At 46.9% G+C, this 22,715-nt stretch overlaps 1 protein-coding gene, 1 long non-coding RNA gene and 1 pseudogene across 2 annotated transcripts in view; 1 reads left to right on the forward strand and 2 right to left on the reverse strand.

The window, feature by feature from the left end:
• LOC106504803 lies at window positions 4,013–4,991 on the reverse strand (annotated as a pseudogene).
• On the reverse strand, window positions 16,061–18,293 carry LIPT2 (lipoyl(octanoyl) transferase 2 (putative)). Its single transcript, XM_003129640.5, has 2 exons — window positions 17,816–18,293; window positions 16,061–17,016 (listed from the first exon to the last, which is right to left on the reverse strand). The coding sequence occupies exons 1-2, from the start codon at window positions 18,261–18,263 to the stop codon at window positions 16,787–16,789; spliced, it is 678 nt and encodes a 225-aa protein (XP_003129688.2). The 5' UTR covers window positions 18,264–18,293; the 3' UTR covers window positions 16,061–16,786.
• Window positions 18,320–22,715, forward strand: part of LOC106504801 — a 47,889-nt gene continuing 43,493 nt past the window's right edge. Inside the window, exons 1-2 of the long non-coding RNA XR_001298608.2 lie at window positions 18,320–18,410; window positions 18,884–18,999. This is a non-coding gene — a long non-coding RNA (uncharacterized LOC106504801). The remainder of the gene's footprint in view (window positions 18,411–18,883; window positions 19,000–22,715) is intronic.

A 22,715-nucleotide genomic window follows, 5' to 3' on the forward strand; every position in this document is an offset into this window, starting at 1 on the left:
GCTTGAAGCGATCTTCGTTCTCTGCTGGAGAATTGAAGCTGGGCAGCCTGCATGAAAAGCAGGAATTCTAGCCCCTAGACTAGAGGCTAGAAGCAGAACTCCCCTGATTCTTGCTTCCCTTTGAAAGCAAGAATGTTTCAAGGAGGCAGACTATAAAAGCAGGTACAAAGTTTATTTTAGGCACAATACAACATGTGGGAGAGCACACAGAGAAGTATTTTATTTAAGACAGAAGCAAGACAGTAATACACACCCAAAGGAGGAGTGTTGGTGTGGGCGGGCTCCTCATTGCGAAGCCTGCCAGAGAGGTGACTTAAATCACATATATAGGACAGTTCTTCTGGGCCTTTGTTTTCCTTTGGCCAATTATCTTGTTTTATTTCTCACACTTGACCAGACCCAGGGCCCTCCTTGACCTGTGTGCACATCTTTTGGCCGAGATGGATTCCAGAGCAAAGGGTTATGGGATGGTATCAGGACTTACTACGGCCAGGCACCCTCTCCCTTTTTGACCCAGGGGGTCTTTCTGTGTGAGAATAGTTGGGGTCTCCCTGACCCCAAGGATGTGACCTCTTGGTCTTTTGCCCAAAAGGGCTCAGCCCCTCTCTGCCCCCCCCCCCCATTACCATTAGTTAACACATCCACAGAAGTCGGATTTCAGTTATTGGCCTTGTGCCTGCTGTTATTTCTATCTTGAAGTGCAGACAGGTGGCGGGTTGGAAATATCTGTCCTGGAGCCCATCTCTCTCCCGCCTCACCTCCAAGGCTCGGCAGCCCCTCCCATGCCCAGGCAACTGGTGTCAGGTCACACCTTGCCGCTCCCTGTCCTGGAACGCGCTTCCCTTTCTGGCCACCAGACCCTCACTTAAGCTTCCTCGCTGGTGACCCTGCGGGTTCCAGAGGAGAGAAGCAGCCAGGAACCGCTGGGAAATGAGGACCCGGAGGCCATGGGCAAGGAAGTGGACAGTGGCAGGGAACAGCCTCTCAGAGACTCTGGGGAATCCTTCCCAGAGCCTTCTTTACCTCCCTATCCGCCTCAAGTCTTGAGAGAGTTAATAACAAACCGAGGCCAGCTCCAGCTCCCTTGCAGACAAAGATCTGTTCCAGGACTTCTGAGGCATCTCCCCTTGATCGTAGACGCTCAGATTATATCTAAGAAGTGCTGTCATTTAAAAAAAGGCCTTGGTGTTCCCGTCGTGGCTCAGTGGTTAACAAGCCCCACTAGGATCCATGAGGACGCAGGTTCGATCTCTGGCCTCGCTCAGTGGGTTAAGGATCCGCATTGCCAGGAGCTGTGGTGTAGGTCGCAGATGCGGCTCGGATGCCCTGTTGCTGTGGCTGTGGTGTAGGCCGGAGGCTGCAGCTCTAATTGGACCCCTAGCCTGGGAATCCTCCACGTGCCGTGGGTGCAGCCCTAAAAAGCACAAATAAAATAAAATAAATAAATAAATAAAGGCCTATCCCATGGAGGAAAGGGTGTATGAAATTGCTGCTCTTCATCAAAACACGTTGATTTGCCATGACTTCTGTAGTTACATGTTTTGACCCAGTCCCGCCGTTTTCTCCGTCTGGCTGTCCCCTTTCAGGGAAGTCATTCTGACCATGGACACGCGATCTGAGATCTCAGGGTCCCTCAGAATCACCTCAGCTCTTCTCTTAAGCGAAGTGGACGTTTGGGTTCCACTCCAGAGGTTCCGATGCAGGAGGTCGGGAAGAGAGCCCAGAAATGAGCGTTTCTTTACACAAACAAACAAAAGGCTTCCTGAGGGATTACGATTCAAGTGGTTCTTGTGAACGGCCTTGAGGAAACAGCCCGGCTCCCTCAACGTTCCTTCCCACCTCCTGCCAAGGCCTCGCCTCTAATCTCCAGGACTATTTATTACCGCTGTCAACCGTTCCCATTTGTTCACCTCCGCTACTAGATTGTGAGTTCTTTGAAGACAGGGATTGTCTCTCGTCCTAATAAAATTTCGAAATCACAGTCTTAGAGTCACACCACGTCAGAGGTCTAGAAGCATTTAGCATAGACTCAAGTTGGAAGGACTCTTAGAGTTATCTAGTCAAATCCCTTGCCCAAGAATTCCCTATATTTCTTTGGGTGTGTATGTGTAATATAGATTTCATTGCTTATTAATTACGTCATTCTGTACAATTGTAAGTGAACAGACTTTGAGAAAATATACTGGGAGCGTGAAACAGATGATAACAACACTGATGAGAACATTTGGCTGTTTTACATAAGGTAGTAAGAGGCACCTCTGTCACCATCACCCCCCAAAATTTACACATTCCATATAAAAAGAGTAAAAAACATTCACCGGCATTTAACTGGCATTATTCTTTGTAATCTACGAGCCATGATAAGCCTGAACAATTTCAGAATCTTCAGAACAAAACAAACCATTCTCTTCCATTAGCAAATGCAGTGGTTTCAATTCCTTTAAAAAAAAAAAAAAAGCAAAGAAATCAACATATTCCGATGTTCCTGAATTTGTTTCCATCATAGTAATTCAAGAAGTAAAATGCGGCGTTCCCATTGTGACACAGTGGAAATGAATCCGACTAGGAACCATGAGGTTGTGGGTTCAATCCCTGGCCTCGCTCAGTGGGTTAAGGATCTGGCATTGCCATGAGCTGTGGTGTAGGTTGAAGATGTGGCTGTGGCTGTGGTGTAGGCCGGCAGCGGTAGCCTGGGAACCTCCAGATGCCACAGGTGTAACCCTGAAAAGCAAAAAAAAAAAAAAAAAAAAAAAAAGAAGTAAAATGTGATTCAGCTTTTGAAAATGAGGTTGAACTTTTCCATTATTGTACTTACTTCATAATTCAAATGATCTAACTGCAGCCAGTGTTAGCCCAGTAAAAACCATAGATACAACTCTTCTTTTGCTAAGGAACCTTCTTTAAAAGTTAGCTGCTCTTTAAAAAAAAACTCAGACCCAAGCTACATAACTATGACCTGAGGAACCAATAATCAACCCTTCTAGAAACCACCACAATAATCCAATGTGTTTTTAAAGCTGCAGAGAACATACAGAATCATGGCGAGTCACACATACATAGCAATAATTTCCTGGTAAAAGGACACTAATGGTTTCCTTTATAATGATTTTTTTAATCAGGTATGTACTACAATTCAACATTTGAAAGACTTCTATGTCTGTTATTATAGAGATGCTGAGAAATACATTTGAATACTTGAAAAGAACAAGATTTGAAATGTGGTTTTATGTTAAACCATTTAGATCTCAGTTACCAAACAAGTGAAAATATGCAACAGATAAATAAGACTTTCTTAAAACGATTGTTTCTGATAATACAAAAATTACATATTAAGACATCTTTTACTCCCATCTATCTTAGTATGTGCAGTAAAGAAAAATGTTTTTAATAGGAAGCAGCACTTCTATTCAAATGCTCTCTAAGGTATTTGGCAGACTTGTTTTTACATTCTCCTGTTCAACATCCCATTGAAAGCTTTCATAGCAAACATCGTGACCCAAACCAAGAGATAAACAGATCTCATTTATTAAAAAGAACCAGTTCACCCTTGAAAAGTAAAAAAGAACCTCAAAGAATATTATGTATAAAGTTCAAATACTAGTATTTAAATTTCTCTGAAGCAATTTGTGCTTCTGTAATTAAGAGAAAGACGAGATGAAGACTTTATTAAGACAAAAAGCCTATTAATATGGGTCTTGCTGGGGGCTCACTGTTCACTCAGTATTCTGCTCCACTGGGATGAGAGTTTGAAAAGGGCTTCATACTCCTTTTAAAAAATTACACCTACGGGAGTTCCCATTGCGGCTTAGCGGGTTACAAACCTGGCTAGTATCCATAAGGATGTGGGTTCTATCCCTGGCCTTGCTCAGTGGGTTAAGGATCTGGCGTTGCCATGAGCTGAGGTGTAGGTTGCAGATGCGGCTTGGATCTGGCATTGCTGTGGCTGTGGTGTAGGCCAGCAGCTGCAGCTCCACTTGGACCCCTAAGCCTGGGAACCTCCATATGCCACAGGTGCAGCCCTAAAAAAAGAGTACATCCACAAGCATAAGATCATATAAGTTAACATTAATTATTATTCCCCATGTATGTCCATTTACAAAGCTCAAACGGCTTCATAAATATACTAATCAGTAACGTTTTCACCTTTTATTAAGGCAAGTTCATGAAAATAGTTTCATATAACCAGGTCACCTCGTGACCTTTCAGCTTAAAATATTTGTATGTAAGAAACCTACAAAAAATATGTTTTGTAAAAAGCCACCTAATACCAGAAAAGGATAATAAAAGATTTCGAACCCAGTTTCCTTTTGAAAGGATGCCCTTCCCTTGTTTCAAATTCCAAGTGCTACTTATCATCTTTCAAGCCAGTTTTGCTTAACTTCACACCATCAACCAAATCCATCCTTGAGGAAGTTTTACTGGCCGCCTTATGTTTCTGGCCTTTTGACAGGCGTTCTTTTCTGTCTTTGTTTCTTACTCAGTGGGGCTGTATTAGGAATTTAAACTGAGATGATCTTGCTTATGGATGACATAGAATTAACAGGATGGTAATTCTCCATGAACTGCTCTTCTTGTCCTTGGTGTATTCAGACAACGTGTAGGTCATGGCGGGCCTGAGATTAACTTCCACTGCTTCCTATAACTTGGCTTCTGTGCTCTGCTGACAGCCGATAATACGGTGTTAAAAGATGCATTCATAGATGAGATTGGAAGTGGTTGGGGATATGTGTCTGTCCCGGAGAGCTCCAGGAAGAAAGCTTTGGGGTCACCACTTTCACCTACCCCTATAGAAATGAAACCGGACTTAACTCTCAGAAACGTTCCATCTCCTTCTTCAATGCAGTGCCACACTTCCCGTCCCACCTCCTTGTCCTTCTTGGCACCCAGCCTGCTGGTCCAGGGCACCTCCTGGAGATGCGTTTACAACAAGGAAGAGGAAACGCGGGCAGCAGCCTTGGCTGCGGGAGGCACACCCTTCACCTGGCGGAGAGTCCCGCAGGAGCCCCTGGTCCTAGGGGTGGGGGGGTGGGTTGGCGAGGCCACCACCTGAGGGCGGGCCTATATATTTTTTTTTTCAGGTTTTCATTTTATTTTTCACACTTTTTAAAAATTCTTTTGTTGGAGTTCCCGTCGTGGCGCAGTGGTTAACGAATCCGACTAGGAACCATGAGGTTGCGGGTTCGGTCCCTGCCCTTGCTCAGTGGGTTAATGATCCAGCGTTGCCATGAGCTGTGGTGTAGGTTGCAGACACGGCTTGGATCCAGTGTTGTTGTGGCTCTGGCGTAGGCCGGCAGCTGTAGCTCCGATTTTACCCCTAGCCTGGGAACCTCCATATGCCGCAGGAGCGGCCCAATAAATAGCAAAAAGACAAAAATAAATAAATAAATAAATAAAATAAAATAAAATTCTTTTGTTGAGGTAGAGTTGATTTACAAGGTTGTGATACTTTCTGCCCTTCAACAAAGCGATTCAGTTCTCTGTGAACACACCTGCCTTCTCTCAGATTCTGTTCCCACATAGACGATCACAGGATACTGGGTAGAGTTCTCCGTGCTACACAGCAGCTCCCCATTGGCCAATCCTCCCGTATGCCTCCGTGTACATACAGCGGTCCCAAACCCCCAGTCCATCCCTACCTCCAACCAACCTGTCCGCTTTGGTAACCATGAGTTTTTCAAAGTCCGTGAGTCTGTTTCGGTTCTATGAATCAGTGCATTTGTATCCTTTTTTTTAGATCTGAAAAAAAGATATATTTTGGGAGTTCCCATGGTGGGTTAAGAATCTGGCATTGCTGAGAGCTGGGGTGTAGGTTCTAGATGTTGTTCAGATTCCACGTTGCTGCAGCTCTGGCATGGGCCAATTCGACCCCTAGCCTGGCAACTTCCGTGGCCCTAAAAAGCAAAAAATAAAATAAAATAAAATAAAATAGATAAAAATATAAAAAAGTATATATTTCATTTTCGACAAGTAATAAGAAGCGTATTGTCTCCAAGGCAGCTGAGGCTGATTTTGGGATGCTCTCACTGCGTCACAAATACTGCCTTCTCTTGACTTCTACAGTTTGGTCCTTGGGTCCAGTGGAGACATCAAGTACATGCCTAATCTTTGTCCCTTTTGCAGTCCTTCAAAAACTTAAGGTCTTTCCTCCACTTACCTTCTCTGGAGGAGGAAGGCAGCTGGCCTTTGGAAAGTGGGCTGAGCGGCCTCATTTTCCCCATCTGTGCCTCGCAGTCTTGCTATGAGGCTTAGATGACCCAATGTGTGTCACATGCAAAGAACATGATGCATGTGCTTAATATGCAGCCCCTTCTATTGTGATTAGACGAAGGAAGGCAGAGGAAACAGAATTGCTGTCCTGGGGAGACTGTATCTGAGAAGGACCTTCATCGAACTCTCTGATCCAGAGAAGCTGGGGACAAGCCCTGACTCTGGGACAGGGAGGCGGGGGAGTGCGGGGCGGACTGAAGGGGTCTGGGTCTGGGGAAGGCTCATCTAGAGACACACCTCCTTCAAGTCTTCGCTGAGGTGCCACCTGCTTGGTGGGGCCTTCCCTGACCATCCTCTTGACAAATCCTAATCCTTTCCTCCTCTTCTCCTCCCTAAAGCCCATCCCTGCCTTGCTTTCCAGTAACACCCAACATCATCTGATTGATTTAACTTTACATGTGTGTGTGCGTTTTGCTGCTGCTGTTCTTCCTGCATCCCTCAACGGAAGCCCCATCTCAGACCTCTCCTCTTCTCCGGACTCCTGGAACTGCCCCCTTCACTCTCCCCTTCAAGCCTACGAGGGAGGTAACGATGCCCATATGTTTCAAGATCAGGGAACTTCATAACCTCTTGCAGTTTCCCTCCTTCCCGCCCACCTCTTTGCATAGCGCTTCCTCGAATTACCGACTTGAGATGGCCATCTGCCTCCTGCTGGACCGGGCTTATACAGAAGCCCATTCTCCTACAGCTCCCTGCCTGTCCCTGGAACACAGGTCTTACCATTCTGTGTTATAATTGTTTTATTTGTTGATTCCGCACCTAGATACCTCGAACATAAGCTCCTTAAGGGCACTAAACCAACAGAGTAGACCTTGCAGAGAATTTGTTCAATGAATGAATGAAGGTAATGACAGATCACTAAGAATTACATTCTCAGGGAAACCTCCAAGAAGAGAGAGGACCTGAGAGAGTCTGATGCTCCTTCGGCCTCTGAGCCAGACCTCTCTCGTCGGAGCCCTATGCTGCCTGCCTGACTTCTCTGCTGGGAGACGTGTCGGGGCTGGAACCCTGACCTCCTTCCCTGGCTCCCTTCAGTCCTCTGTCTCTTGGGAAATGGAATCATCATCCATCCAATTCCCTGTTTGTTTCCGTCACAGGATCCCAGCCAGTCTTCTATTTACTTGTGTGCTGGTTTGGGGTCTGCCTTTCTCACTAGCTTGTAAGCACTATAAGAACAAGACTAGGTGTGTCTTTTTCACCATAGACTGTGCGGGACGTAATTCAGGGCTGGCTAGTCGGTGGGGGAGAAGGCTTGGGAGGTGGGAAGAGCATAACTGATGTCAGTCGTCAACAGCCTCCGAAGCGCGGGTTACCCCCGAAAACACAGGGTGACTCCCAGAGGACGTTTCATGGTCGCATCAAGTCCTTTTACTCCATTGCTCCTCAGGAACCTGGTCTGTGCTTCCGCGATCCTGCCTCCTCTCCGCCCATCGGTTTAACCCAGAGTGTTTGTCTTCTCGTTCTGAGCTGAACCATCCTCCTGCCTCTGCAGGCAGCACAGAGCAGTGAGAGGAGCACTGGAAGAGGTGGAGCAAGGTGTGGTGTCGGGAGACTGGCGATTGCGGTGGCCTCTTCTCCCCACCTCCCCAGGACACGTGCCGTGTCCTGGGAAGCCAGGTGGAGTAGTGGTCCAGAACACAGCTTCTGGGGTCCACAGAGCTGGTTTGAATCCGAGACCTGCCACGTTTCAGCTGTCAGAGCCTAGCCTCTCTGAGTCTTAGTTTCCTTATCTGTAGAATGGGGATAAAAATAACATCTCGTAGTTGTATGCATTACAGTAATATATATATATATATTATAGTCTTTTTAGGGCCACACCCATGGCATATGGAGGTTCCCAGGCTAGGGGTCAAATCGGAGCTACAGCTGCCAGCCTACACCATAGCTCACGGCAACCCCACTGAGTGAGGCCAGGGATCGAACCTGCATCCTCATGGATACTAGTCAGATTCATTTCCACTGAGCCATGATGGGAACTCCAGATGTTATATTTCAAGTGCTTCATCTTTTTTTTTTTTTGTCTTTTTTGAGGGCCGCACCCATGGCATAGGGGTCTAATGGGAGCTGTAGCCACTGGCCTACACCACAGCCACAGCAACAGCAGATCCAAGCTAAGTCTGTGACCTACACCACAGCTCATGGCAATGCCAGATCCTTAACCCACTGAGTGAGGCCAGGGATTGAACCCGCAACTTCATGGTTCCTAGTTGAATTCATTTCTGCTGCGCCACGATGGGAACTCCAGTGCTCCATCTTGTACCTGACAAACAGGAAGTATTCCATAAAGAGTAACTATTAATGAGGGCATATCTGTTCATGGTTGTATAAATATGGACTTTTGAATCTTTTGAACTTCTCTAAGTTTGGTGACAATTAGGGTTTGCAAAGAAGGCAAGTATATTAATCAGAAATCCTAGTTGCAACAGACAGAAAACACAGTTAAGACTGACTTTAAGTAAAAAAGGGAATTTATCAACTCATAAAATTGTAAAACCCTGACATATCTAGCTTCAGGCATGGCTGGATCCAGGAGCTCAGATGGTGTCTTCAGGAAGCTCTCTTTGCATTGTTGGGCTCTGCTTTTCTCACTGCTGCTCCATGTCCAGGCAGGATCCCACCTTGAGATAACAAGATAGCTGCCCAGTTCTGTGCATACTCTCTATTTTGTCAATAAATCCAGCAGAAAGAGCTTCTTTCCCTCATAATCCTTCTGACAGAAGTCCTGGGTCAGACTCTTATTATCTTGAACCAGGCCCAGTGCCTATCCCTGCACCAATCACAGAAGCTGGTAGGGGCTTCATCTCTATTCAAAACAGAGATGAATTGGTGGGAGAAATGGGTGAAGGGGGCAAAAATGCACAAACTTCTGGGTATAAAAGAAAGAAGTCATGGGGCTATAACGGACAACATGGTGACTGCAGTTAATTATGCTGTGTTGTATATCTGAAAGCTGCCAAAAGAATAAATCTTAGAAATTCTCATCACAGGGAAAAAATTTTTGTGGATTCATAAAAGGGTGATTGTTAAGACTTATTGTGGTCATCATTCCACAATGTATACGAATATCAAGTTATTATGTTGTACACCTGAAACGAACGAACATAGTGTTACATGTCAATTATACCTCAATGAAAACAAACAAACAAATACATACGTATAAAATCGGTGGGCAGGTGATTCCCTAAGGAAAATGTGGATGCTCCTATCAGAAGTAGGTAAATGGCTGCACAGGCTGAAGCTGTGGTGGGCTTTGGAAAGCAGATGCGATTTGGGCAGATGGAGAGGAGGGGGGAAGGCGCCCCAGGGATTCACAGCAGAGCAGAAGTGAGGAGGGGGGAGGAAGTGTGCTGTGAGCACGACCTGCACATCTGCGGCAGAGGGGGCAGGCGTGTCTGTGGAGTCCTAGAAAGAAGACCTGGGGGAGTTCCTGTAATGGCTCAGCGGTTAAGGAACCCGACTAGCATCCACAAGGATTCAGGTTCCATCCCTGGCCTTGCTCAGTGGGTTAAGGATCCAGCATTGCCGTGAGCTGTGGTGTAGGTCATGGACGCAGCTCAGATCCCATATTGCTGTGGCTGTGGCATTGTGTAGGCCAGTGGCTACAGCTCCGATTGGACCCCTAGCCTGGTGTGGCCCTAAAAAAAAAAAAAGAGAAGATGACCTGGGACCAAGTGGGCTTGGGGATCGGGGAGTCACGGGATCACAGGATCCAGACCTCGCTTACGGGGACTGTGGGACAGGCTGCCCCTCACGTGAACAGGCTTCCTCCCACCCCTGGAGGTGAGCAAGTAGAGCTCCCTTGTCAGAGTGACCAGCAGAGAAGCCTTCTAGATGGGCTCTGAGAGCCCTCGCATCCTTCAAATATGACTTTCTATCGTCCAGGAACCCTCAGCTTCCCCCTCTCCCGACCCCCAGCCCTTCTCTCTCCCGCGCTGCTCGCTAAGGCAAATGCTCCATCCTTGCCCCTGACATGGTTACAGAGTTTCTGAAGACATTCTGGATTCTCATTCTGGCTCCTACAGCCAGGGTAGGACCTTAGGGGAACCACTTGTTCTCTCTGAGGCTGTTTCTCCCTCAGCCCAGGAAGGGGTGAGGCTGTGTGATCTCCGAGGCCCCTGCCAGCCCTGACCCTCTTGAGTGCTCTGTCCCTCAGCCTGGCGACCTGGGGAGTGACAGGACGCACCACAGGTCTCAGGCTAACCTGGCAGCTTGGCGCTCCAGGGTCTTCAAAGGCAACTTCATCCTCACTGTGTCGTCTGGTCCTGTCACCTTCCTGTGAGGAGGGAGAGCGGGAGTCCCAGGGGTGCTGTTTAAGGCACAGCCTTGGGAGTCCAGACTTGAGTTCAAATCATGGGGCCCTTCCTCTAACTCACTGTGTGAACTTGGGAAAAGCTTCATCTGCGTTAGTTTCTTCTTCTGAAAACACAGGCAGCAGTGCCATCTGTGGGCTTGTTATTTGTGTGATGATTAAGTGTAAAGTGCCTAGAACAGCTCTGGGCCCACGTGGGCTGGGCTGGAGAGAGAGGTGACTGGTGGAATTACGCTATAGGCTGAATAACAGGGACTCCTGGCAGGTGCCCAGCATCTCACAGGGTATAGCAGGCCCCCAGTCCAGCCTCTGATGGCAGATTAAGGCTGCGTATCAGTCAGGGTTCTGGTAGGAGACAGATGGCACCCTGGTACTTCAAAGAGAGCTTGACGGAGGGTTTAGGAACATGGTGGGGAAAGCGCCACTTGGTGGGAGGGTGAGGGGAGGACGGGGTTACTGGGACCCAGGAGGACCGCCAGGCTGGAGCTGTGACCTCACATGGAGCCTGAAACCGACTCGAACTGACCCAGCAGGGACAGAGCTGGGGAACGAGTCCCCTCCTGTCCCTCCACTCCCTTCCCGCCCATCCTTTGATCTCCAGCCCCGGCCTCTTTTTGGCTCCAAACCAAAAGAAAGCTTGAGAGCAAGGAGGTCCGGGGAGGATGGAGAAGGGAGGGGCGAGAGGGAGGATCCGGCGGTCTGGGCAGCAGTCAGATGGGTGGAGGCCTCCCCATTCCTTTTCAGCCTGTCCTGGGCGGTCAGGAGGAGGAGGAGGACTCAGGAACGTGGAAGGAGGCTCGGGACCCAGGCTGTTCCTCCCAGAAAGGGGGAGAAGGATACTCTGCTCTTCCTAAAATACCCACCTGCTCGCTCTCACCTCCAGGCCTTTGCCTGTACCGTTCTCTCTGCCCGGAACACCCTTCCTCCTCAGGCTGCTAACTCGCCCTTAGTGCTTCCTCCTGGCTCATCTGTGCCTGAAGTCTATCCCCAGACTTTTTAGTTACAAGATCCAAGTTAATTATCTTTTCATTTGAGCTAGTTTAGAGCTAGATTTTCTCTTGCTCTACAACTAGAATTCTAAGTCAATGTCCCTTGAGCCTTTTCTGCCTCTTCCCTTTTAAGATGAGTCACTTTCTCTACGTTCCCACAGTACCCATGGATACTTCTCTCAGGGTGCTTGTAACAGGCTACAGCACACGTTTCTTACTGGTGTGTCTCGTCTACAAAGCTGCGAGCTGCTGGAACACAGGACCCCCGTTTGATCCATCTCTGCTTCCCCACGTCCAGCACAGGCTGACACACCTCGCACTGGCCAGATCACACCAGGCATGTGATCTTCAGTTCCAGGCAACATGAGTGAAGGGCACACTAGCCAGTCAGAGGCTGTGGAGATGAGGGTGGAATCTGGAAGCCACATTTTAGGAAGAAAAGAAGAATTAGGAAAACTTAAAGAAGAGACTGCTCCTAGGATAGAATTCATTTGCTGACTCCACAAAACATTTCTGGGCACCTCTGGGTGAGGCCCTGGGCTGATCCTGAGGGGGCCATGGATACTGCAGCTACCGTCCCTGCCTGGGGAGCTCACAGTCCGATGGGGTCAGACCTGGAAACAAGTACATCATAGCGGCACTGCCACCTGAGGGGGACGCAGGGTGTGGCCAGGGAAGGCCTCTCAAGGAGGACTTCCAAGAGGGCAAAATTATAACACTACTGGGGGCAGCTTTCAGTTTGAGATGAGGAATAACTTTCTAACAATCAGAATTACGAAGAATGTGGAGTTCCCGTTGTGGCTTAGTGGTTAATGAATCCAACTAGGAACCATGAGGTTGCGGGTTTGATCCCTGGCCTTGCTCAGTGAGTTAAGGATCCGGCGTTGCCGTGAGCTGTGATGTCGGCTGCAGATGCGGCTCGGATCCCGAGTTGCTGTGGCTCTGGCGTAGGCCGGCAGCAACAGTTCCGATTCGACCCCTAGCCTGGGAACTTCCATATGCTGCGGGAGCGGCCCCAGAAAAGGCAAAAAGACCCAAAAAAAAAAAAAAAAAAAAAAAGAAGAATTCTCCAATCTTGAGGTGTGTGAGCAGGGATGATGAAAATGTGGCCATGATCAGAGCTGCACTGATACAAGCAGACTTTCTAAAACAAAAGATGTGATAGGAGTTCCCTAGTGTCTCAGCAGGTTGGGGATCCAGTATTGTCACTGCTGTGGTTCAGGCTGCTGTGGTGGCGTGGGTTCGATCCCTGGCCAAGGAACTCCCACATGCCAAAGGTGCAGCCAAAAAAAAAAAAAAAAAAAGAGGATATTCTTTTATACACTGATCTGAAACAGTCTCCCAAGTGCACGGCTGTGTGTGGAGTACACTACTTACTGTATGAAAAAGAATGCACCCACGTAAGCGTGTACGCTTATATATGTACCAAACATCTCTGATGAATATAAGTAAGACACTTACAATCATCTAGGCTTCCAGGAGAGGGTCTGGGTTCACAGGGGAAAGGGATAGGAGTAAGACAGATATTTCAAGGGTAGACTTTTGTACCTTTTAAATTTTATTCCATGGGCATGCATTGCCTATGTTTAAAAAAAGATCTAAGTTTTAAAATTAAAAAAAAAAAAAAAAGAGTTCCCATTGTGGCTCAGCGGAAATGAATTTGACTAGCATCCATGAGGACCCAGGTTTGATTCCTGGCCTTGCTCAATGGGTTAAGGATCCGGCGTTGCTGTGGCTGTGGCGTAGGCTGGCAGCTGTAGCTCTGATTCGACTCCTAGCCTGGGAACCTCCATATGCCGCAGGTGCGGCCCTAAAAAGACCAAAACAATTTTAAAAATAAAAAAAAACAAGACTAAAACATTACAAATATAAAGACTAGTGATGTGGGAAAATGTTTGTAATACTATGTTTGATTTAAAAGAGCATACAAAATTTTATCCACATAATTCATAGTAATATAATTATAAAATGGAATAACAGAATAGAATAATAAAAGATGGCCAGATCATGATCAAGTACTGGCAAGACACACAAATGAAAAGGATGTTTTAGAGTTCCCTGGTGGCTCCGCAGGTTAAGGATCTGGTGTTGTCACTGCTGTGGCTCCGGCCACTGCTATTTCCAGAGTTTGTTCCCTGGCCTGGGGACTTCAGCGTGCTGTGGGTGTGGCCAAAAAAAAAAAAAAAAAAAAAAGATCGAGAAAAGGATGTTTTTGGTTTTTAAGGTGGGAGTGCAAGTGTTATTACTGTTTTTAAAACTTTAGAGTTATTATAAGATGGTGTGATAATATGTATAGTAAATTACAATTTCGTGGAAAAAAAAACAGATTTTGATTGTGCATATCCACCTTCCATGTGGGTTTTCAGAGAGAGGCTTTTTTTTTTTTTTTTTTCATGAAGCAGGCACGCCTGGTCACGCTGCTAGAGCAGATTCTGTTTGGTTTCCCACCAGCGTGGCTGAGGAACAAGATGCTGGACCAGTCACTGCAGTTGGTCACGTCCTCACACTAAGTACTCGTTCACCAAACCCTGGACAGTTTGTTTATTTAGGAGGAAGAGACTCTGCATAAACAAGAAGTGGCTCCTGGAGGCGGGAAAGCCAGGGTGTTAACTCTCCTCCTTCGTGTGCTCAGCTTCCTTCCTGGAGGAAGAGCTCCGGTGGGAAACTGTGCAGGCAGGAAAGAGCCGGGAACCCACATCAGTGGCCCAACCCAAGTGCACAGGCTGGGCCTCAGCCTCACTCTGGCTTTTTGCCCCGTGTCCTCCCCCGCTCTGCCGACCACCTCCTCCAGGATGCCTGCCCCGCACACCCTTCAGAGGCAGCCGTGGAGGAGCGGGAAAGGCCCCGAAGAGGAGGCAGGCACTGACTCTGCCCCTACGTGCATGACCTCAGGTAAGTCCTCAGCCTCCCAAGCCTCAGTTCCTTCACCCATAAAAGAAGCCCACCCATCTTGCTTCGCTGCCGAAAGAGTGAATGGTTGGGTCCTGCAACCACGTCGCTGCTGAGACCCTTTCTCTGTCTCCTCGGCCTCCTCCTCCCTGGCCTGTGCCTCACATTTCCCAGTCCTCCGCCCTGCCCTTCTCTCTGGGCTCCCAGACCTGCGCCGTCACGCGTCACAGCCGTGCTCCAGATCCACATCCCCAACGTGGGCCTCTCTCCTTCCATCTTCCACATATGTCTCAAACTCGATTTACCTAAAACTGAACTCGTCATCACCCTCTCCAAACGCAGTCGCCATCCAGCGCTCTCGGTCCCGGCAATACTTCTAGCATCACTTGCTCAAGCCAGAAACCTGGGGACCTCCTTGGCTCTACTCTCACACTCTTGGACGCGAGCAGCAGTAGCCATCTTGTACCGCAGGGCCTGGGACATGGAGAAAGCTGAACTGGAGTAAGAGAAAAGGAAGCAGACACACCAAGAAGCATGGCAGAGAACAGGAGAGCAAAGACCATCGGGCTGCTAAAGGGTTACATGCTCTGGTCCTTTGGATTTTATGAGAGCCTCAGTACCTTTTCCAATATCTGTCCCATTGTCATCTTAAATTTTTTTTTGCTTAGGTTAGTTTGAGTTGTGTTTCTATACTTGGCGAATACAAGAGTCCTAATTCATATAAACCTATACCTCAGAATAAGCTAGTTATGCTATGGTAATGGACAACTCCCACACTGTGGTGGCTTAACTCCACCATATGTCCAACAGCAGTGGGGAGCTCTGCTCACGGCCGTCCCTCAGGAAGCAACTGCCGTCTGGAATGTTATTGGTTACGGTGTCACAGAGCCAGGATGGGAACTAGGGTCGCCTGACTTCTCATTCAAGGCTCTTTCTACCCCAACTGCCTGTGGTATCCAGTCTCCAAGATGGCCCTTGTGTACTGATTAGGGCTCACATATTAGGAGATTGCAGAAATGACTGGGTGACTTCCAGTGCTAGGCCATAAAAGACTGTGGCTTCCACTTTCTGGCATCATTTGCTCTGAGGGAAGCCAGTTGCCAGGTCATGAGAACATTCGAGCAGCCCTCAAGAGTGTCTCACATGGAGAGAAGCTGAGGCCTCCTGTTAACAACCAGTACCAAGCAAGCATATGAGTGGTCCATCTTGGAAACTGATCTTCCAGCCCCAGTCGAGCCTTCAGATGAAAGTGGTCCCAGCTGACATCTTGACTGCACCTCACAAGAGACCCGGACCCCAAACCATCCAGCTATTCCTGACCCATAGTATTTGAGATAATGAATATTTTTTCTTTTCAGACTTTAAATTTGGGGGTGGTTTGTTGCACAGCAAGAGATAATTGATATACAACCTTACAAACTTCAAGATCTCATATAAGAAAAACTGATTTCTATCTTTGGCATTTGTACAGTGTAAGAAATTATTCTCTTCCCCCAGCCTTTGGCTTAGTTCAGGTTACCTAACTAAAAATAAATATCAGGACTGAGGAATCCAACCCAGGAAGACAGGATACCATTTTATTTTATTATTTTATTTTATTTTTGTCCTTTTTGCTATTTCTTGGGGCTCCCGAGGCATATGGAGATTCCCAGGCTAGGGGTCCAATCGGAGCTGTAGCCACTGGCCTACACCAGAGCCACAGCAACGCAGGATCCGAGCCGAGTCTGCAACCTACACCAGCTCACGGCAATGCCGGATCCTTAACCCACTGAGCAAGGCCAGGGACCGAACCTGCAACCTCATGGTTCCTAGTCAGATTCGTTAACCACTGCGCCACGACGGGAACTCCCATTTTATTTTTTTAGAGGACTTTTCTTTTTGTTGCAGAAAGCACTCAGGTCTCCTGAGAATGAAAAAGTACATCACATCACCTTCATCTGGATGATCCAGAGATACGAGTCTCACAAAAGTCAGAGGAACTGGAGCCCAGACTTTCCCCAATTAAATACAGTATTGAAAAAGTAATAGATATTTGAGAAGTGACACCCTATGGCATCTGAGCTTTTCTAAGCCAAGAAAATGGTGTCAATAGTAGTGCTAACACCTTCTATTTATATAGCACATGTTGCATTTCACCATGTCTTCAGATCTATACCTGAGATGGGGGGAAGATATAAATAAACCCGGATACATATGGAAAAAACGGCTCAGAGCTTCTGATTTGCCCACAGGCTCATGGTGAGTCTAGAATCTGGGTTTCAGGGCCTCCGGGTCAGGTGTGGTGCCTTGGAAACAAGGCAGGACCTCCAAGCTGTACTAACACAAACGCCCTTCAGTTGGGGCTGTCCTCTGAGATCAATGTGCACTTGTAAGTCTCCTTAAAGGCCTCAAGGAAAGATGGTATGACTTCATCCACAGTGACGTGCCTCTGCAGTTCCTGACTCAGGGAAGTGACGCCTGTCCCAACCAGCCCACAGGGCACTATGTGCTCAAACCACGTGAGGTCCGTGGAACAGTTCAGGGCCAGGCCGTGGGAGGTGATGTGCCTTCCGCAGCGGACTCCTGCAAGGCAAACCAACGGGTTTTAGAATGGATATTCTCCCTCACCAGGCTTCAGGATCCCTCTCAGTGTGATGAGGAAACTGGGCTAGACCAATGACTTTCCTACTGTTTCTAGAGCACACAAAGGGTACAGATTAGGGGAGGGGGCAAAATGGGAGGGGAGGTGTGTGGCTCCACAGTAGCAGCACTTATTATGGAGATTACAGAATATGTCCTTTAACAAAGAGATTCTGTTGCTTAAAAAAAAAAGTTTGGGAATTCCTGTTGTGGCTCAGCACCCAACGACGCTCGTATCCCTGAGGACGCGGGTCTCATCCCTGGCCTGGCTCAGTGGGTTAAGGATCTGGCATTGCTGGGAGCTGTGTAGGTCGCAGACGCTGCTCGGATCCCACGTGGCTGTGGCTGTGGCTATGGCAGAGGCCGGCAGCTGTAGCTCCAATTCGACCTGTAGCCCAGGAACTACCATAAGCCGAGGGTAGTCCTTAAAAACACACACACGAGTGTCAAAATTTTTGTCACCCTCATTGTCTTCTCCTTGTGACGTAACCTGGCAGTTCATTTCTCGTGTCTCTCCGTTAGTAAAAATAAGCATTGAACGAAGTGACCGGAGGGGCCTTCTGGTTCTGAACTATCAGTAGAGAGGTTTAAAAACTTTTAAACGTAGCGAGTAGTCCTGATTCAAAGCCCGCGCCAGGTACACCTCCTCCCACCCGGAGCTCTGCTCTCAGCACCATTGGTCCGGCCCCGCCCCCGCCCCGAAGGCCCCGCCCCCGGCCCGGCCCCGCCTCGAGGCGCTCACCAATCGCGCAGATCTTCCGCTCTCCCAGCCAGACGCCGGTGTAGGGCGGGGGCCGAGCGCGGGCGCCGGGTAGGCCCTGGAGCTCGCACAGGCGCACCGCCCACGCCTCCAGCGCTGCCACGTGGGTCCGCAGTCGCAGGCCAAGGGGTCGGAGGTCGAGTACCGGGTGGCAGAGCAACTGGCCCGGGCCATGGAAGGTGGCTAGGCCGCCACGACCAGTGGCGCGCACTTCGGCGCCCAAGGCCCGCAGCCGCGCCGCCTCCTCGGCCGTCAGACCGCCGCGCAGCCCGGCGGTGTATACGGGCCCCGCAGGCTCGCAGAGCAAGAGCACGCCCGCCTTGGTCCCTGACTCGGCCTGCAGCCGCCGCAGCCAGCGCTCCTGCAGCGCCAGCAGTTCGGCGTAGGGCACCTGACCTAACCTCACCAGCCGCACCACCGGTAGTCGCATCGCTCCGGCCGCGGCGTCCGCGAGGCCCCGCCTCCTGCCTGGACCTGGGGGCGTTCCTTGAAGGGCGGGGATTCAGGGGATTGTCCCGAGTCTCTGCGGGTGAATGCTTGTTGGGAGGTCGAGAGACTGTACAAGACTTAGGACAAGGTATATCTCTTTCATTCCTTCATTCCAACAAGTATTTAGGCACATGACACAGTAGTGCATAACTTATGAAAAAAATCTGTCCTGGGAAGCTTACATTCTTGCAACAGAGAATAAGCAAGTATTTAGCATTAAGTGAATAAGCTTTTTTCATATAGTGATAGCTGCTATGAAAGGAGAAGTAAAATAGGGTAATTCAAGTCCTGGGTGGAGTTCCCCCGAGGAAGAGGGAGGTTAACATGAAGGAGGTTCTTTGGGGAGAACGTAGTTTCAAGGTCAAACCTCTAAGGCAGCAATGGAAGCAGAATTAGGCAGGAGAGGTTGAATTGTGAAACTATTTTAGCAGAAGCCTCAGCCAATCCCAAAGAATGCTCTGAGCCTGGGATGACCTTCAGAGTAGTTCCAGATTAAAGAAGGAAGCCAGAAACTTAGATCCTTGCGTTGACCAGTGATAATTAGAGGCTATATCTGGACAGGTGCTGTAACTTTGGGCAAGGCTGCTTCCTTTGGTGGAGAGTGATTCCCAGAGAGGAACTGAGTCATGAGCAACGTCCTTTCAGAAGCTGAGGGAGTGACTGTCTAGATCCTGGGGGTGAGTCTGGATCACAGCACCAGTGTTGCATTGGAGTATAATTTAAACAAATCCAAATTCATTCAGTAAACTCAGTGAGTACCAACTATGTGTTAGGCCTAATGCTAGCTAGGTGAAGAGGTTACACAAGGCTATCCCATCCATGAATCACCCACAGCATGCAGAACTCAGTTTTTATGTCCTCAGCCTGTCCTCTGAACTGGTCTTCTAAGCTGCAGCCGAGGATTTTTCACATGAAAAGAAAGAAGAATGAGAAGAAGAATGCAGAATAGTATAATGTAACAAATTACTGCTCACCTACCATCCGGCCTTACCAAATTTTAATATTTTCCTACTTTTGCTCAGGTCTTTTTTAATTTTAGAAACTAAAAACATTGAGCACTCCCCTAGATATTTGAAAGGGCATTTCATAAGAATAGGCATTAAAATCCTAAACAAATACAAGGAAATTTTTCCAGCAATGTATAAATGCATTAATACATCATGATGAAGTAGTATTTATCCCAGGAATGCAAAATCGGCTTAACATTCTAAAATCAAACTGTAATTCACCCAAAAGAAGAAAAAGCATATGATTTTTTAAATCGATGCAGAAAAAGCAGTTGGCAGAAATCAACACCTACTCTGACTAAAACTCTCATCAGACGAGGAAGAGGAGAGAAATTCCCCAATCTGATGAAGGGTATTGTATCAGGATTTAGACAAGAGAGAAAACCACACAGGGAATATTTTAATTATATTTTTTATTTTGAGAAAATGGTCAACTTGCATGCACTTGTAAGGAAAAAAACTCAGAGGAATCCTTTGTACCCTTTACCCAGATCCCCTCAAATGTAGAGTATTGCCAGTGTCACACACAATTGGGATATTGACACTGATACAGTCAAGGTACCAAACATTTCCGTCACCACAAGGAGCTCTCCTGTTGCTTTTTTAGAGCAACACCACTACTTAACTCTTGGCAAACACTGATCTGTGTTATGTAAATGGAATCACACAGCATGTAAACTTTGGGAATGGGCTTTCTTCCCCACTCAGCGTAATTTTCTAGAGACTCATCTGGGTCGTTGCGTGTGTCCATAATCCATTTCCTTTTATTGATGTGTATTATTCCATGATATGGAGGGACCGCAGTTTAAGCATTCACCCAGTGAAGAATGACTCGGTTATTTCCAGTTTTCGGATATTCTGAATAAAGCTGCTACAGATGTGCACGTACAGATTTTTTATGTGACCGTCAATTTTCATTTCTCTAGACTAAGGGCCCAAAAATGTAATTGCAGGGTCATATGGTAGCTGCATGTTTATTTTCCAGACGCTGCCCAACAGCCCTCCAGAGGAGCTGTACCATTTTACACTCCCACCGGCCACGTGTCTCACGTTGTGGAAGTTTTTCCTCTAGTCCTCTTTTCCTGAGAGTTTTGATCGTGAAGCATGTTGAATCTTGCCAAAAGTGCTTTTTTCCGATGATCCACCATGTGATTTTTCTTCTTTAACCTGTCAATGTGGTATATTGCATTGATTGTATTTTTGGATTGATTTTTGAATGTTAACTAACCTTGCATCGCTGGAATAAATCCCATTTGATTGTGCTGTGGAATTCTTTTCATACACTGTTGTATTTGGTTGGTGAGTTTTCCAAGGCTTATTGAGTTCCTGGGCCAGGGATCAGATCTGAGCCACAGTTGCCACCTACACTGCAGCTGTGGCAATGCTGGATCCTTTAACCCATGGTGCCGGGTCAGGGATCAAACCTGCATCCCGGCATGCTGCAGAAACAGCACCGATCCGATCCCATGGTGCCACAGTGGGAACTCAGTTTTGCTAGTGTTTTGTTGAGAATTTTTGTATCTAAGTTTATGAGAGATATTGGTCTATAGTTTTCTCTTTTTGTCTTTGGTTTTTTAGGCTAATACTAGTTTCATAAAATGAATTGGGAAGTGTTTGTCCTTGTCTGGTATCTGGAAGATATTGTGTAGATTGTCTTCATTTTTCTTTAAACATAGGGTAAAACTCTCTGTGAAACCATCTGCGCCTGGAGATTTCATTGGGGGAGTTTTAAAACTACAAATTTAATTATTTTCATAGTTACAGAGCTGTTCAAATTATGTCATGTTGGATGAGTTGCTGTAGTTTGTGTTTTTCAAAGAACTAGACCGTTTTATCCAATTTGTCAAATTTGTGTGTGGAGAGTTGTTTGTGATATTCACTTATTATCCTTATCCTTTTGGTATTTACATGGTCTATAGTGATGTCCTTTTTGTCATTCTTGATGGCGATAATTTGTATCTTCTCTCTCCCCTTTGTCAGTCTTGCTAGAGGTTTCTCAATTTTATTATGTTTTCCAAAGATTCACTTCTTTGTTTCACTGCTCCTATTGTTTTTAGTTTTCAATTTCATTTATTTCTGCTTTTGTCTTTATGATGTCCTTTCTTTTGGTTGACTTTGAGTAATATTTGTTTCTGCTTTTCCTGTGTTTTCTCTTAGAAAATTGATTTGAGATTTGTCCTCTTCTCTAGCGTATGGATTTTGTGGTAAATTTAGTGATAAATTTCCCTTCTCAGTGTGATTTTAGCTGTATTCCACAAAATTGGATATGTTCTATATTCATTTTCATTCAGATCTAGGCATTTTAAGAGTTTTCCCTTAAGACTTCCTCTTTGATCCATGGATTATGTTGAAGTATGTCATATTCCTGTTGCCTTTCTGTTACTAATTTCTAGTTTGATTCCACTGTGGACAGAGAATATACTCTATATGATTCCAATTCTTTAATCTTTTTAAATGACTCAGTATGTGCTCTGTCTTGGTATATGTTCTGTCGACACTTTAAAAGAATGTGTATTCGCTGTTGTTGGGTACAGAGGTCTATAAATATTAATTAGAATCTGTTGGTTGATGGTGCTGGTGAGTTCTTTCTATATTCTTTTTTTTTTTTTTGTCTTTTTGTCTTTTTGCCATTTCTTGGGCCGCTCCTGCGGCATATGGAGGTTCCCGGGCTAGGGGTCGAATCGGAGCTGTAGCTGCCAGCCTATGCCAGAGCCACAGAAACGCAGGATCCGAGCCGCGTCTGCGACCTACACCACAGCTCACAGCAACGCCGGAACCTTGACCCACTGAGCAAGGGCAGGGACCGAACCCGCAACCTCATGGTTCCTAGTCGGATTCTTTAACCACTGTGCCACGACGGGAACTCCTCTTTCTATATTCTTGATGATTTTCAGCCTATTCGTCCTACCAGTTTTTTTGGCCACACCCACAGCATGCAGAAGTTCCTGGGCCAGGGATCAAACCTGACCAACAGCAGTGACAGTGAGCCACAGCAGTGACAATGCCAAAGCCTTAACCGCTAGGCCACCAGGGAACTCCCCTACCACTTAGTCTTAGAAGGGTATTGAAGACTCCAGCTGTACGTGTGGACTTACCGATTTCTCTCTTAAGTTCTGTGAATTAGCACTTCATATATTTTTCAGCCCTGTTGTTTGGTGCATATCCATTTATGACTGTTATGTATTCTTGGTGAATTGACCCTTTTATCTTTTTATAATGTTATTCTTTGTCCTTGATACTTTTTTTTTTTGCTTTAAATCTTACTTTCTGAAAGTATTATAGTTACTCTTGCTTTTCTTTGACTAATTTTTTATGATTTATCTTTTTCCATCCTTTTACTTTCAGTCTGCTTTTATCGTTATATTTAAAGTGAATTTGTTGGAGTT

The sequence above is a fragment of the Sus scrofa genome, chromosome 9 (assembly GCF_000003025.6).
Source record: "Sus scrofa isolate TJ Tabasco breed Duroc chromosome 9, Sscrofa11.1, whole genome shotgun sequence".
NCBI classification, from domain to species: domain Eukaryota; kingdom Metazoa; phylum Chordata; class Mammalia; order Artiodactyla; family Suidae; genus Sus; species Sus scrofa.

Excerpts from the sequence above, each read along its gene's own strand:
- LIPT2 (XM_003129640.5), bottom strand. The coding sequence starts at position 18,263 with ATGCGACTACCGGTGGTGCGGCTGGTGAGGTTAGGTCAGGTGCCCTAC. Across the intron at positions 17,017-17,815 it reads GCGGAAGATCTGCGCGATTG|GAGTCCGCTGCGGAAGGCAC; the intron begins GTGAGCGCCTCG and ends TTTGCCTTGCAG.